The sequence below is a fragment of the Arachis stenosperma genome, chromosome 9 (genome assembly GCF_014773155.1).
Source record: "Arachis stenosperma cultivar V10309 chromosome 9, arast.V10309.gnm1.PFL2, whole genome shotgun sequence".
NCBI classification, from domain to species: domain Eukaryota; kingdom Viridiplantae; phylum Streptophyta; class Magnoliopsida; order Fabales; family Fabaceae; genus Arachis; species Arachis stenosperma.
In genome coordinates this window covers 134,288,194-134,301,371 of record NC_080385.1, presented here as the reverse complement: position 1 = coordinate 134,301,371, position 13,178 = coordinate 134,288,194, and the positions used below count along the sequence as shown (strand labels likewise).

General features: G+C 35.8%; 2 protein-coding genes across 6 annotated transcripts; both read right to left on the bottom strand.

Moving 5' to 3' along the window:
* Positions 1-886: 886 nt before the first annotated feature.
* Positions 887-1,348, bottom strand: LOC130949949 (extensin-like). The gene has a single exon (XM_057878539.1). The coding sequence runs from the start codon at positions 1,346-1,348 to the stop codon at positions 887-889; it is 462 nt and encodes a 153-aa protein (XP_057734522.1).
* A 5,153-nt stretch (positions 1,349-6,501) lies between these two features.
* LOC130947648 (uncharacterized) lies at positions 6,502-12,859 on the bottom strand. Of its 5 annotated transcripts, XM_057876357.1 has the most exons (5): positions 12,752-12,859; positions 11,990-12,115; positions 11,663-11,908; positions 10,315-11,398; positions 8,789-10,151 (listed from the first exon to the last, which is right to left on the bottom strand). In XM_057876357.1, the coding sequence occupies exons 2-5, from the start codon at positions 12,096-12,098 to the stop codon at positions 10,139-10,141; spliced, it is 1,452 nt and encodes a 483-aa protein (XP_057732340.1). In that variant the 5' UTR covers positions 12,099-12,115; positions 12,752-12,859; the 3' UTR covers positions 8,789-10,138. The 5 variants fall into 5 exon arrangements, 4 of the variants coding, with proteins under 4 accessions (XP_057732339.1, XP_057732337.1, XP_057732340.1 ...); XR_009072742.1 differs by lacking the exon at positions 12,752-12,859 and adding an exon at positions 6,502-8,700 and having other exon boundaries at positions 9,999-10,151; positions 11,663-12,689; XM_057876356.1 differs by lacking the exon at positions 12,752-12,859 and having other exon boundaries at positions 8,788-10,151; positions 11,990-12,689.
* Between the last annotated feature and the right edge of the window lie 319 nt (positions 12,860-13,178).

Sequence of the window (13,178 nt, the reverse complement as noted above, 5' to 3'; positions counted from 1 at the left end):
TAAGTGATTTGATTGTGAAACAAACTCTTGAGCAATATCCTTGACCACATTCAGCAGAGCAGATTTCTTCCCAGTGGAAATGGAAGTACCCTCAGTGGAAGGAGGAGGAGAGTCATCTGGGATGTACTCTTCATCATCATCATCTAGAACCACTCTCTCAGATCGAGTTGGTCCTTTTTGCTGTTTCACTGAACCACCCCCTTTTAGGTATGAATATTTATTTTCATAAGCCTCATTTGACAGGTCAACACCAAAAGTCTCAAATATGCAAGTCAAAAACATGCCATAAGGTAGTGCTTTATCTTTCACACTTCTAACAGAATCAAGCATGTATCTAGCCATCAAATAGGCAAAAGAGATTTCTATTTTAGTGATTAGGGCATACAAAACAAGTGTGTCCGTGTAAGAAACCCTTTGATATGAACCACTTTGAGGAATTAAAATGTGGTTGACAATACGGTGCAACTGAGCACATTCATATCCGAGGGCTTTGTGAGTGGGTGTGATGCCATCGATTAATGAAACATGTTCACAAATGTGAGCCAAAGCATCATGGTAAGAGATACCAACACCTTCATCCCACTTCACAGATGTATAAGCACACGGCCCTACATCAGTGTACTTCAAGGAATCACTGATTGTCTCATTATTCAAGATAATGTCTCTGCCCTTAACATAAGAATGCACACTTCCTTCATGGTAAGTCATGTTTGCATAAAATTCTTTGACTAACTTAGGATATACTGGTTTTTTGATTTTGAAAAGGTGATTCCAGTCTAAGAATTCCAGATTTTCAACAAAAGGAAAACCTTTCTTTTTCAAATCAGGTAAATCAGCAAGAAAAGATGGACAAAGAGTGTGATACTTAATAACTCCCTCATAGAAATCATGGTTTCATGGCCGATTTGAAATGATGGGGGTTAAAGTCTGAGTGAGATGTCATGAAGTGTGATTTGTGAGCAAAGGGATCAACCTCTGGTTCGCTAACAGATTTGAGAAGGTGATGAGGGTTACCTCTTTGTGAACGCACAGGAACAGACCTTGACTTAGGTTTTGTAGGCTCAGGAATAGGCTCTTCAACAGCAGGACGCTTACCCTTGGATGAACTAGGTTTTGTGGAACTTGGTTTGGATGGCGTTGCCTTCGATGGTGGCGTCGGTTTGGCAGGAGCAGGATACCTTGGAGTGGTCTTGGTACGCGCCATGGGATCAGTTCGAGAAGGAGAGGTAGGAGGAGAAGGTGAGAGAGTGAAAGTGGTGTCTTGAGAACGGGTTGATGGTCTAGGATATCTTGGAAGTTTATGGATTTTCTCACGAGGTGCTCTTTTAGCAATAACTTTCTTCCCCATTTTGGTTGGATTTAAGCTTTTGGTGGAGGAGACAGTGGAGTGAGAGGGAAGAAACCGAAGGGTTGAGGAGAAGTTATGGAGGGAAGAGAGGGAGTGTTGGTAACCGTACCCAAAAGTGGTTTTCCAAAATCATGCAACTATATCACACTTTTTGAAATGACATGAAAAGACCTGACCTCATAAATTTAAGATTTGATTTGATTTGAAAATAAAACAGGCAATGAATTTTAAATTTTGAAAAACCAAAAAATAAATTGAAAATCTTTTTGGATTATAAACATTAAATGAAAAATATTAAAAAAATAAACACACAGCCCATCACCAAAAAAAATGTAACATTCACATATGGGCCCAGAGATAGTTGGATTTAAGGAAACACAATGGACCACTCTAGATCTGATTTTGAGGTTGGCCCAGATTATCTTTCATTTGAAACAAACCCAGAACACGCTGGCTTGATGGAGACGTTCATCACCTGTCCAGAATTGTCTTATACCTGTTTATGAGACAAAAAAATCTCCAGCAAATACATCAGCAATTTTCAAATAAAGAATCATAACTCAAAATTCCTAGACAAGTCCTAAGCATACAGAATCTATCCTCAGCTAATGGTTTTGTAAAAATATCTGCTAATTGCTCCTCAAATTTAACAAATTGAATACTAATATCCCCTTTTTAGACATGTTCTCTTATTGAGTGAAATTTCACTTCAATATGCTTCGTCCTTGAGTGCAAAACTGGATTTTTAGAAATATTAATGGCACTCATATTATCACACATCAAGGGAATATTTTCAGCCTTTAATTTGTAATCAGCAAGCTGTGTTTTTAACCATAAAAGCTGAGAACAACAAGAAGAAGCAGCTATATACTCAGCCTCTGCAGTGGATAAGGCCACTGTTGGTTGCTTCTTACTTGACCAAACATTTAAGGACTTTCCAAGGAAGCAACATAAACCAGAAGTGCTCCTTCTATCAACTCTATCACCAACAAAATCTGCATCACAATAACCAACTGCAGAAAAATCATCAATCTTAGGATACCATAGACCAAAATTGGATGTGCCATGAACATATCTAATGATCCTTTTAACTGCAGAAAGATGTAACTCTTTAGATTTGGATTGGAACCTAGAACACAATCCAACACTTTGCACAATATCGGGTCTAGAGGAAGTTAAGTACATAAGAGAACCAATCATCCCTCTATACCTAGTCTCATCAACATCTTTCTCAGCTTCTCCCTTATCTAACTTAGAACTAGGATGCATAGGTGTTCCCATGGGTTTGGCATTTTTCATACCAAATTTCTTAACTAATTCCTTGGCATATTTTTCTTGATGAATGAAAATACCTTTTTCAGTTTGTTTAATTTGCAGCCCAAGGAAGAAATTAAGTTCACCCATCATACTCATGTCAAATTCACTTGTCATGAGTTTTCCAAATTCAGAACAAAGGGATTCATTTGCTGATCCAAAAATAATGTCATCAACATGTATTTGGACTAGAATAAAAGAATCATTAGAGTTTTTGATAAATAGAGTTGTGTCAGTGGTGTCTCTTTAAAAACCATTTTTCAAAAGAAAAGAGCTAAGTCTCTCATACCAAGCTCTAGGAGCTTGTCTTAAACCATAGAGAGCTTTAGATAGTTTAAAAACATGATCAAAGTGCTCTTTATTTTCAAAATCATGAGGCTGCTCCACATACACTTCTCTATCTATCATACCATTCAAAAATGCACATTTCACATCCATTTGATATAATTTAAAACCACAATATGCAGCATAAGCTAAGAGAAGTCTTATGGCTTCCATTCGGGCAACAGGGGCAAAGGATTCATCAAAGTCTATTCCTTCTTCTTGGTCATATCCTTGTGCCACTAGTCTTGCCTTGTTTCTTGCAATGCTACCATTTTCTCCCAACTTGTTCTGAAATATCCACTTGGTGCCGGTCACTTTCTTTCCACTTGGCCTTGGAACCAAGGTCCATACTTGATTCTTTTCAAACTCAAGAAGCTCATCCTCCATAGCTTTAACCCAAGAAGGGTCACTAAGTGCTTCCTTGATGTTTTAAGGCTCTATTTGTGATAGAAGGGCAATGTTGGATCCTTCATTGGCCTTTCTAGTGGAAGACCTTGTTTGCACTCCATGAGAGACGTCCCCAATGACAAATTCCTCAAGATAATTCTTCAAGAATCTCCACTCACGAGGTCTGGTGGACTTGGAGGCAGATTCAGTCACCAAGGGATTCTGGGCACTGCTGGCTGTAGGATTTCCTTCAGATTCATGAGACAAAATGGAATTGTCTCTTGAATTTTCATCATTTGCAGTTTCTGGTTCAGTTTGTCCAGAATTTTCTTTTTCATGATTTTGAGCGGTTTCATCCTCCTTTTGAGCTTGATTTCCTGCATCACAATCTTCCAAAATGCTTTGCACCAAGTTAGTATCACAAAATGTAATATGTATGGACTCCTCAATAATTCTAGCATCTTGATGATAAACCCTATATGCTTTACTAGTTGTGGAATATCCTACAAACAAGCACTCATAAGCCTTTGGATCAAATTTACCCAAATTTTCTTTGTTATTTAAAACAAAACATTTGCATCCAAAGATGTGCAAGTAATCTAAGTTTGGTGGGTAGCCTTTCCAAAGTTCATAAGGGGTTTTCTTTAAAAATTTTCTTATGATTGTTCTATTCAAAATGTGGCAAGCCGTATTGACCGCTTCAGCCCAAAGAAATTTTGGAACATTACTCTCACAAAGCATGGCTCTTGTCATCTCTTGTATGCTTCTATTTCTTCTTTCCACAACACCATTTTGTTGTGGTGTTCTTGGACAAGAGAAGTTGTGAGGTATTCCAAATTCCTCACAAAAGAATTCAAACAAATTATTTTCAAATTCAGTTCCATGATCGCTTCTTATAGAAGATATTTTTAAATCCTTTTCATTTTGAAGTTTCTTGCAAAAAGGTTCAAAGGCTGAAAAAGCTTCACTTTTGTGTGCAAGAAATAAAATCCAACCAAACCTAGTATAGTCATCCACAATTACTAAACCATAATGTTTACCACCTAGGCTTTGAGTTCTCGTTGGACCAAATAAATTAATGTGTAGCAACTCAAGTGGTCTTTTAGTAGAGATGTCTTCCTTTGGTTTAAAAGAACTTTTTGTTTGTTTTCCCATTTGGCAAGCATCACAAGTGATGTCTTTGTCAAACTTTATCAAAGGAAGACCTCTTACTAATTCTTTCTTTACAAGTTTGTTTATTTGAAACATACTTGCATGGCCCAATCTCTTGTGCCATAACCATTTTTCAGATTCTTTAGAGTGAAGACAAGCTACATTTTGATCCTTTAGTTCATCAAGAGTAAGTCCATACATATTATTGAAACGCTTGGCAACAAACATCACTTCATTTGTCTTTTCATTAACAACACAGAATTCAAGCCTTTTGAAAACAACTAAATATCCTAAATCACACAGCTGACTTATACTCAAAAGATTGTGCTTTAAACCACATACCAAAAGCACATCATCAATGAAAGTAGATTGCTCATTACCTACTTTTCCAACAGCAATGATTTTACCTTTACCATCATCTCCAAAAGTCACAAAACCTCCATCATACTTATTTAGTTTGATGAAGTAGGTTGACCTTCCAGTCATGTGCCTTGAACATCCACTATCCATGTACCACATGTCCTTTTTATTCTGGGATGCTAGGCAAATCTGCATGATGAGTTTCAAGTAGCCTTAGGTATTCAAATTAATTTGGATCATTTGAAGTTAATCCATCTTGGTTGCCCAAGTGCATTGAAATCACAAACAATATTGTAAACTTTGTTTCCAACAACTCTTTTTTAATGAAGCATTGTGCATATGAGTGACCAAATTTTTTGCAATTAACACAATGAATTTCTGATGTGTGCCTCTGAAATTGAGGTGAGTTATATTGCTTGAAACGATTAAATGGTTGGAATTTTCTGGTTTTTGGAGGAAATGCATTTCTTTTGACAAATTGATTTTTATTAAAGTTATTCCTATTTACAAAAGCATTTCACCAGAATTTTTTGAACATTTTTACCTTTCGAATATGAGGTTTTGTTGTAAAATGGTGGTTTCTTGAAAACAGCCTCATTTTTCGAAATGTAACCCAAACCTGGCCGATTTGAACTCGGTTCAGTTCTTGGTGAAGGCTCAGTTTCACTTGTGTATACTTCATCAAATTTTTCTTCAAGTGTTAGAATATTTTCGATACCAGATTTGTTTGGTATGGTTTTGGTATTTGATGAAGAAGCCACAAATTTTATAGAGGAAATATTAGAAACTGCATCTTCCTTGGCTATGTAGCCTAAACTAGATTTTTCAAACAATGGTCTTTGACTTGCAAGTAATTTGTCCAAGTTACTAGAACCTTGAGAAAATTTTGCTAAGTCACCATTCAGCCTTTTAATCATATCATTTAATCTTTCATTTTCAGCAATTAACTCATGTGAAGGATCCACAATGTGCTTTCCTTTTAATTTTTCAAGTTCAGATTTTAGAAATCTGTTTTCTTCAATGATGTCCAAAGCACATTCAGTTTCCTTCACTTTTTCTTTTAAAAACTCATTTTCAGCTCTTAACACATCTCTTTCAGATCTGTATTCATTGTATTTGTCAAGCAGTTTTGAGGTGTTTAAGGTAAGATCATCAATAATAGCATACAAGTCCTCAATGGTCAAATCATAATAATTTACCTCATCAAGATTGTTGTTTCCAGCCATGAAGCAGTCTTTGTTATCTCCTTCAGATTCTTCTTCTTCATTTGAGTCATTCTCAAGATCCTCCCAAGCTGACATGAGTACTCTCTTCCTTTCCTTCTTTCCTTTGTCCTCCTTTTTGAGCTTTGGACAGTTTAGCTTGAAGTGTCCAGCCTCCTTGCAATGATGGCACGTCACTTTGCTCAAGTCGATCTTGTGCTCCTTTGAACTTGAACCTTTGTATTTGCCCTTGTTCTTCATCATTCTTCTAAATCTCCTAGCAAAAAACAAAAGCTCGTCATCTGAAATACCATCACTAGACTCACTCTCTTTCGGTTCTATTTGTGACTTGAGGGCTATTCCCTTTTTCTTTGAGTCTGTGTTTGTGTGTGTGGCTTCATAGGCAAGGAGTTTTCCTCTCAGCTCATCATAGGTTATGGGACTTATGTTGTTACTCTCAGTTAGGACAGTGGCAGTGTTTTCCCATTCTTTTGTGAGGCTTCTAAGGAGTTTTCTCACCTAGGTTTGTTCTGTATAGTTTGTACCCATAGCATCAAGGTTGTTGATTATGATTGAGAATCTCTCAAATGCTTCATCAATGCTTTCTCCATCCTTCATGCTAAACATCTCGTACTCTTTTCGCAACATATCAATCCTCGTTTCTTTTACTTGTTTGGTGCCTTCGTGTGTAACCTGGAGTTTTTCCCAGATTTCTTTGGCTGTCTTGCATCTAGACATCTTCCGGTATTCTTCAAAGCTGATAGCACAATGAAGAAGGTTGATTACTTTAGCGTTCAGCTCTATCTTCTTCTTGTCATATTCATTCCATTCAGCTTCTTCTTTTGGAGTCACCACTCCATCAGCACTTATTTTTGTTAGGATCTTGGGACCACTCACAACGATCTTCCATATGTTGTAGTCAATGGATTGGATGAAGATCCTTATCCTTTCTTTCCAGTAGGAATAGTTCTTCCCGTTGAAGAAAGGTGGCCGGTTGTTTGACTGGCCTTCAGTGAGGGTGTAAGCAATTGTGGTTGTGCCCAAGTTGTTCGCCATTGGATCTTTGCTCCAAGCGGTTAAGCTTGATTCTTGAGACCTTAGCTCTTGATACCAATTGAAGGTTGTGGTAGGCTTAGAGAATAGGGGTTGAATCTATGCCTTTCTTTTTAAGTTGCTATTATGGCCTTTTTAAACAAAATTACAATTCTGATTCTGTTTGAACTCAGCAGCAGAAATTTATGAGACAATTTATTTTTGTCTCATGAATATCAGAAAACAGAACTCAGCAGAAAAGAGAAAAGTGAACACCAGCATGTATCCTGGTTCGGTTGCCTTGTGACATGCAACCTACATCTAGTCTCCTCCACAATTATGGAAGAATTTCACTATAGTTTACAGAATTACATACACCAATTTCACACTCAAGTTCTATCCTAACTTGACATTGGCTATGCTAACTCCTAACTATTCACTCTTAGTGCTAACCCAACTAAGAAAGGGATACCAAACAGGTACAAGATACAAAACACTTATCCAACCTAAAGAAATCAGAAAAATAACTCTAGGCTTTTCTCTCAAATGTATCACTCAGCCTTTTTCTACTCATGGCTTTTACTTGAACTTTCTCACAATGCCTTTTCTCACAAGAAATTACAGAAAGATAAACTTGGAAAAGTACATTACAATCAGTAAAACATGAAGGAGATTGACTTCATCAGCAACCTCTTTGCTATTTGCAAAACCAGATTTGCAAACCTCAGATACAGTTCTTCAGTGTTGGCCGAATGCTTCTTTGAAAGAGAGCATTATCCAAGTAGAGGAACTTTACAAAACACAACTCACAAACTCTGCTTTTCTCTCCTTGCCTCTGAATGAACAGCAAGCTTCTTTTTATCTCCTTGTATGTTGCTTGGTTCTTCTTTCAAGGTCAACACCTTGAGCCTTGAGCTTTACCAACCCACATGTTCACTTTTCCTCTTTAATCCTCAGAGTAGAATCTTTCCCTCTGACTTTCTCATCTTGGCTGAAAGCCACAAAGCAGCAACCATGGAAATCTTCTCATGGTCAACTTGATCTTAGCCATTGAAAAACTACTTGGTCCCCAAGTATCACTTGTGACCGTAGATGTGAAGCAGAATAGGGCAGAGCACAACTTTCCCTTAAATGCCATTTTTGGATAGAGCAGAGAGTTGGGAAGAAGAGAAGAAGATCTGATGCATGCAAGATGAGATGGATTACCTTTAACCAAAGCTTGATTTGGTTTGGATTTTCTGTTTTAGCTTTCTGTGCTTCAAGCTTAAATTTCTCTCTCTCTTGCTTCTTTGGTTACTAGCTTAGGGAGGAAGCTTTATCTCTTTCTCTTTCTTACTTTTCTGAAGTCTTGATGTGACTTGATTAGAGAGGAGAGGAACGTTGCTTTTGGTTAAGCAAAAGATGGTGGAAAATTGAAAATCAATTTCGGGCTTGGATCGGTTTGGTTCATGGAACCCGTTTGGCCCATCTGATTTCTTTGGCTTCTATCTTTTGCTTTTTCTTGGGCTTCTGATTTTTGCTTTCAGCCCAATCATCCTTGCTAATTGCTTTTTATTCCATTTGGACTATTGAAATTTTGGCCTGCAACAATAAACAATTAGTAAAAAATAAATACAATTAATCAACACTAATTATTTATTTTGTCCAAAAATAATGTTTGTCATCACTAATTAATTTAGTTAATTTCTTAACTCAACAAGCTAAATTAATATTGATTTCTTAGATTTTTCTAGTTTATAATGTAGTTATAATTTTTTCTTCAATTTCTCAAAGTCACATCTAGTATAAAAGTTACATTTTTACAAATTTCTTAAACAAATTAAATCTATTAAATTTTAAGGTGATATTTATCCGGTCAAATAACACCAATTTAACAGAACTTAACAACTTCAATGATTTTTGTCATTTCTCTTAGTTTCTTTTTCTTCTTTTATTTTATTTTTCCTCCAATCATCTGAGTCTTTGTCTTTGCCGTCTCTTAGATTTTGTCACTTTTATTTTTAATATTGAAGAAGAAGGTGTGTTTTATTGTATCACAAAAATAAGAGTGTATCACAAAAATAATGAAAAAAAATCACAGGGTCAAATTTCATAAAATTTCATTACGAAATAGACTCCTCACATTTCTTATCTCCACATTACAAAAAAGAAAAAAAACTCAACTTATTTACATCATATTTGTTGATTTTAATAAAAAAAAATTAGCCAAAATCTATAGCTTCTTTTTAGGATTAGAGTTAATTTAGAATCAAAGAAAATTTCTTCCCATACGAGTCATAAAATCTCTCATATTATGAAGGAACAGACGCGAAGAACAGAGAGAAGAGATGCGTGGCTAACAAGAAACTTAAAGCAGAGAGAGAAAAATAACTATATCACAGAATTTGGGGGAATGAATGTGCAAGCTAAGCAAGTTAGTTACAGGTGCTACAAATATATATGGGAAGACTGAAAGAGTGAACGTGTGATAAATCTCTGGGTCTGCCAGCTGGACAGCGAGCTAACTAACTTCTAACTTCCTAACTAACCAATTTCATCTGTGTATGCTAGGTTGTTCGTTATAACAGATATAACTTGGTGATGCTAATTGTGCACATACATAAGTAAATGTTTGGATAAATTTTTAATATTACATATGACATTCCATAATGTGATTAACCTCCCTAAAGAGGAGAGCAATACGTGTAATGGATGTTAGCATCACATCTTATAAAATACAATGGTATCGACGTAACCAAAATATGAGAGAAGTCTGTCTATAAAATTACATGTGGTGGATTATTCAATGGCCTGAACAAAGCATTTATAGATAATTGTGTGTAAACGTATGAAATGTTTGAGACTATAGACAAAAAGCAATGTACAACTTGAGAATGAACCTGCTTTTCCCTCAGGATAAGGATGCAGAAAGAAGATGAATCAAGTGTTGTCAGTGATTGGATCTTTTGCTGGTGCGGTTTTCTGAAACCTTCTCAAAGGAGTTGACAGTGCCAATTACTTGCAGCTCCAAACATTAGTGTTAATTTTGATGCCTAAAATATGCAGGAATGAAAATCAATTTCTGAAACCTTCTCAAAGGATGTTCATATTATTATTTGGTTTTTCATGTGAAGTATCAAAAGATCAAATAAGCTAACAGAAGATGGTGAACTCTTGTCCCATAAAACTAATAAGCAAACATTGTTTCATGTTTACCTGTGTGGCAAGTTATATGTGGCGTCTCTTGTTATGTGTCTGATTGCGCCTAATCTCCTCGCGAACATGGCCGCCATTGGTTCTGAATCTTTGAATCCAGGGAAAGGTGTAATGGGATTGAACCCAACCTTTGGTGTGTCATCAACGGAAGCCTCTTTCTTGAGGAAGTGGTCATCATCAACACATTGTTCTTTGGTTTCTTTTAGATGAGAAAAGTGTTTATGTGAATTTGGAAGTACAGAGTTATCAAAAGTTATCAATTGAGCACTTGATTTTGGCAAGAATCGATTCATCCATACACCTCCAAAAGTATCAATTTTGTTCAAGAAATTATCTGTTACCTTCCTCTCCGAAGGTGCGTAGGATTCAGCACTCTCATTGTTATTCTGATCCTGTATGGTAGGAAATGAATTTATTGCTTTTCCTTCTTTATTTGTCCTGTTTTCATGGCTGCTGTGAAAATTCACAGGCCTAATCTTTACCTCAAACTCTTTTGATTGCAAATACTGTTTGTAAAGACTGTTATTGTTCTCTGCACAACATGATATTGGAGTAACATCTAGGCCTCGAGGAGATTTTATGGGACAAGACATGCACTTGAAATTGGATTTGAGTCCTGTACTTTTCGGCTCAGGATTATGATTCTGAATCTGATCATGATCCCAGAGAAGATGGTGATCAGGATTTGCAGCTGATTGTGAGAATCCTTTCATCATGTTTGAAACCAAGTTCATGAATGAGCTATTCTGCCTGGTTCTGGATCTGGGATCTGAAGTTTCTGGAATTTTCATGGATCTCGAAAATGAACTCTCTTGAGTTTGCTTCTTGACTCTTTTACCCCCAGTTGTTAACTCTTGTTGAAGTTTGCATCTCTTTTTACCTGTTAGAAACAATGCTGCGCAATTATTCAATGTTTGTAAATCATTATCTGCTGTTGATTCAAGTTTCTCAATTGGAGCTTTAGAAGCAAGACCCATTCCACCATTGCAAAGTTTTCTTGGAGAGGGATTTTCTTCCATGCTTGGGTTTGGTTTATTATCATCTTGAGTTAAGAACTTGTCAACAGGCCTTTCGTCAACCTCATCTAAACAAAAATCAGGATTTATTAGATATTTTAGACATCAACAAAAGACTTAAGGATGCATTTGGTTTTGAAAATATAACAAAACAGGACACTAACAACAAAATATAAAGGACAGATATACCAAAATTAATATTATTTTAATTTTATCCATAAATTATATATAAAAAAGAACAAATTATGAAAGTTTAATTTACTCTCGTTTTCTTTTACAAAAATATTTAGGAAGAAACATACGCAGGCTAACATTTCAAATATAGATTTTACCTGTATCATTCTCCTTAGGTGCTTGACATTCTGGAGTGATGACTCTAGAAGGAGCATCGGCCGAAGTAACGTCGCTTTTCGCGCATATAACCGTTATAGGATTTACAAAAACATCATCTATAGGTAAGTCAGTGTTAGAAATTCCACCATGTAGAAGAGCAAAGACCATGCTGCTTGGTCTAACATCTTGGTAAAGATTGCTATTTCTGTTAGCGAAACTTGAATCAACACAATTTAAGCTGAAACCTGTGTTTGGAGACCAAACTATCTCAGATAAAGGGTCAAGGGCAGATAGTGACATGTTTACTCTAGAAGCTGCATTTGCACCTGCACCTGATGGATCTTTCTTCAGGTCTTTCCAAACACAGTGCTTAGAGTAGTTCACAACTAGTTTAAAATCATTCTCTGCTTTCACTGTCTTGCTTTCTGTACTCATCTTCAGAAACAAATGTCCTGAAATGACATTACAGTTTAGAGAACATTGAAATTCTTGCATGTTATGTTCCAACTTTGCCTCATGAAATTCAAGTGATTCAGCAAACCACTCTTCTAATACATTTCATCAGAATTCAACATGTGCTAATTGAATTGTGCAGTTGTATACTTGAATTATGTTAATTGAGTTTGTTAATGTTAGTTAGGAAAAGTTAGTTTTTTCTGTTGCAATAAATTTTGCACGGAATTGAACCATCAGATTTATTTCTTGTTAAGCAGTACACATGATTAGTGAAAACTATGCTCAAAGACCTCAAGCTGATTAGCATAATAAGACAATGGTTCTGAATAATAATAATAATAATAATAATAATAATAATAATAATAATAATAATAATATACTGAATTTCCTAAGCGACAGAAATTAACATGGTACACATTCCCACGCAAAACGAATAAGATAATTAACCATCTATCATTGCAGAATTTTAAGTTAAGGAAGATAAGAAAAGCATATAAATAATTAGAAAATACAAACAATAAATTAAACTTAATCTAAAAAAATAAAGCATTGATATGTATGAATCTAACATGCAAGTTGTAAACTGATGGAAGGTACTAATAAAGCAGAAATGAAAATTGAATGAAACATACCTCTCTTGACTATGAGATATGATGACAATTATTAGAAAAGCAAGAGTGTATGGAGAAGAAGAATTGAAGGTGAAGTTGCAGTTTCTATTGTGACAGGGGTGGTTGAAGATGCTGGTGGTATAAGAGTAGCTGTCACAGAAGAATTGGAAGCTTCAAAGAAACGAGGATAAGGATGTTCCACGTAGACACAGGCAAATCCACTAGCAACCCAGTTATTTGGAGTTTCATATTATTTTATTATTATTCAATGGATTATTTCAGATCAAATTGGATTACATTGGATTGGATTCTTTATGGTTGGCAGATTTCAGTCTCAATTCCGTCAAGTCACAGTCAGTCACGCTAAATCGCTAATCATCATCACTGTCTGCCTTGTCTCCTTCAATTTTATTCTCTCATGCATAGCCAAATTTTCAAACATACCTCA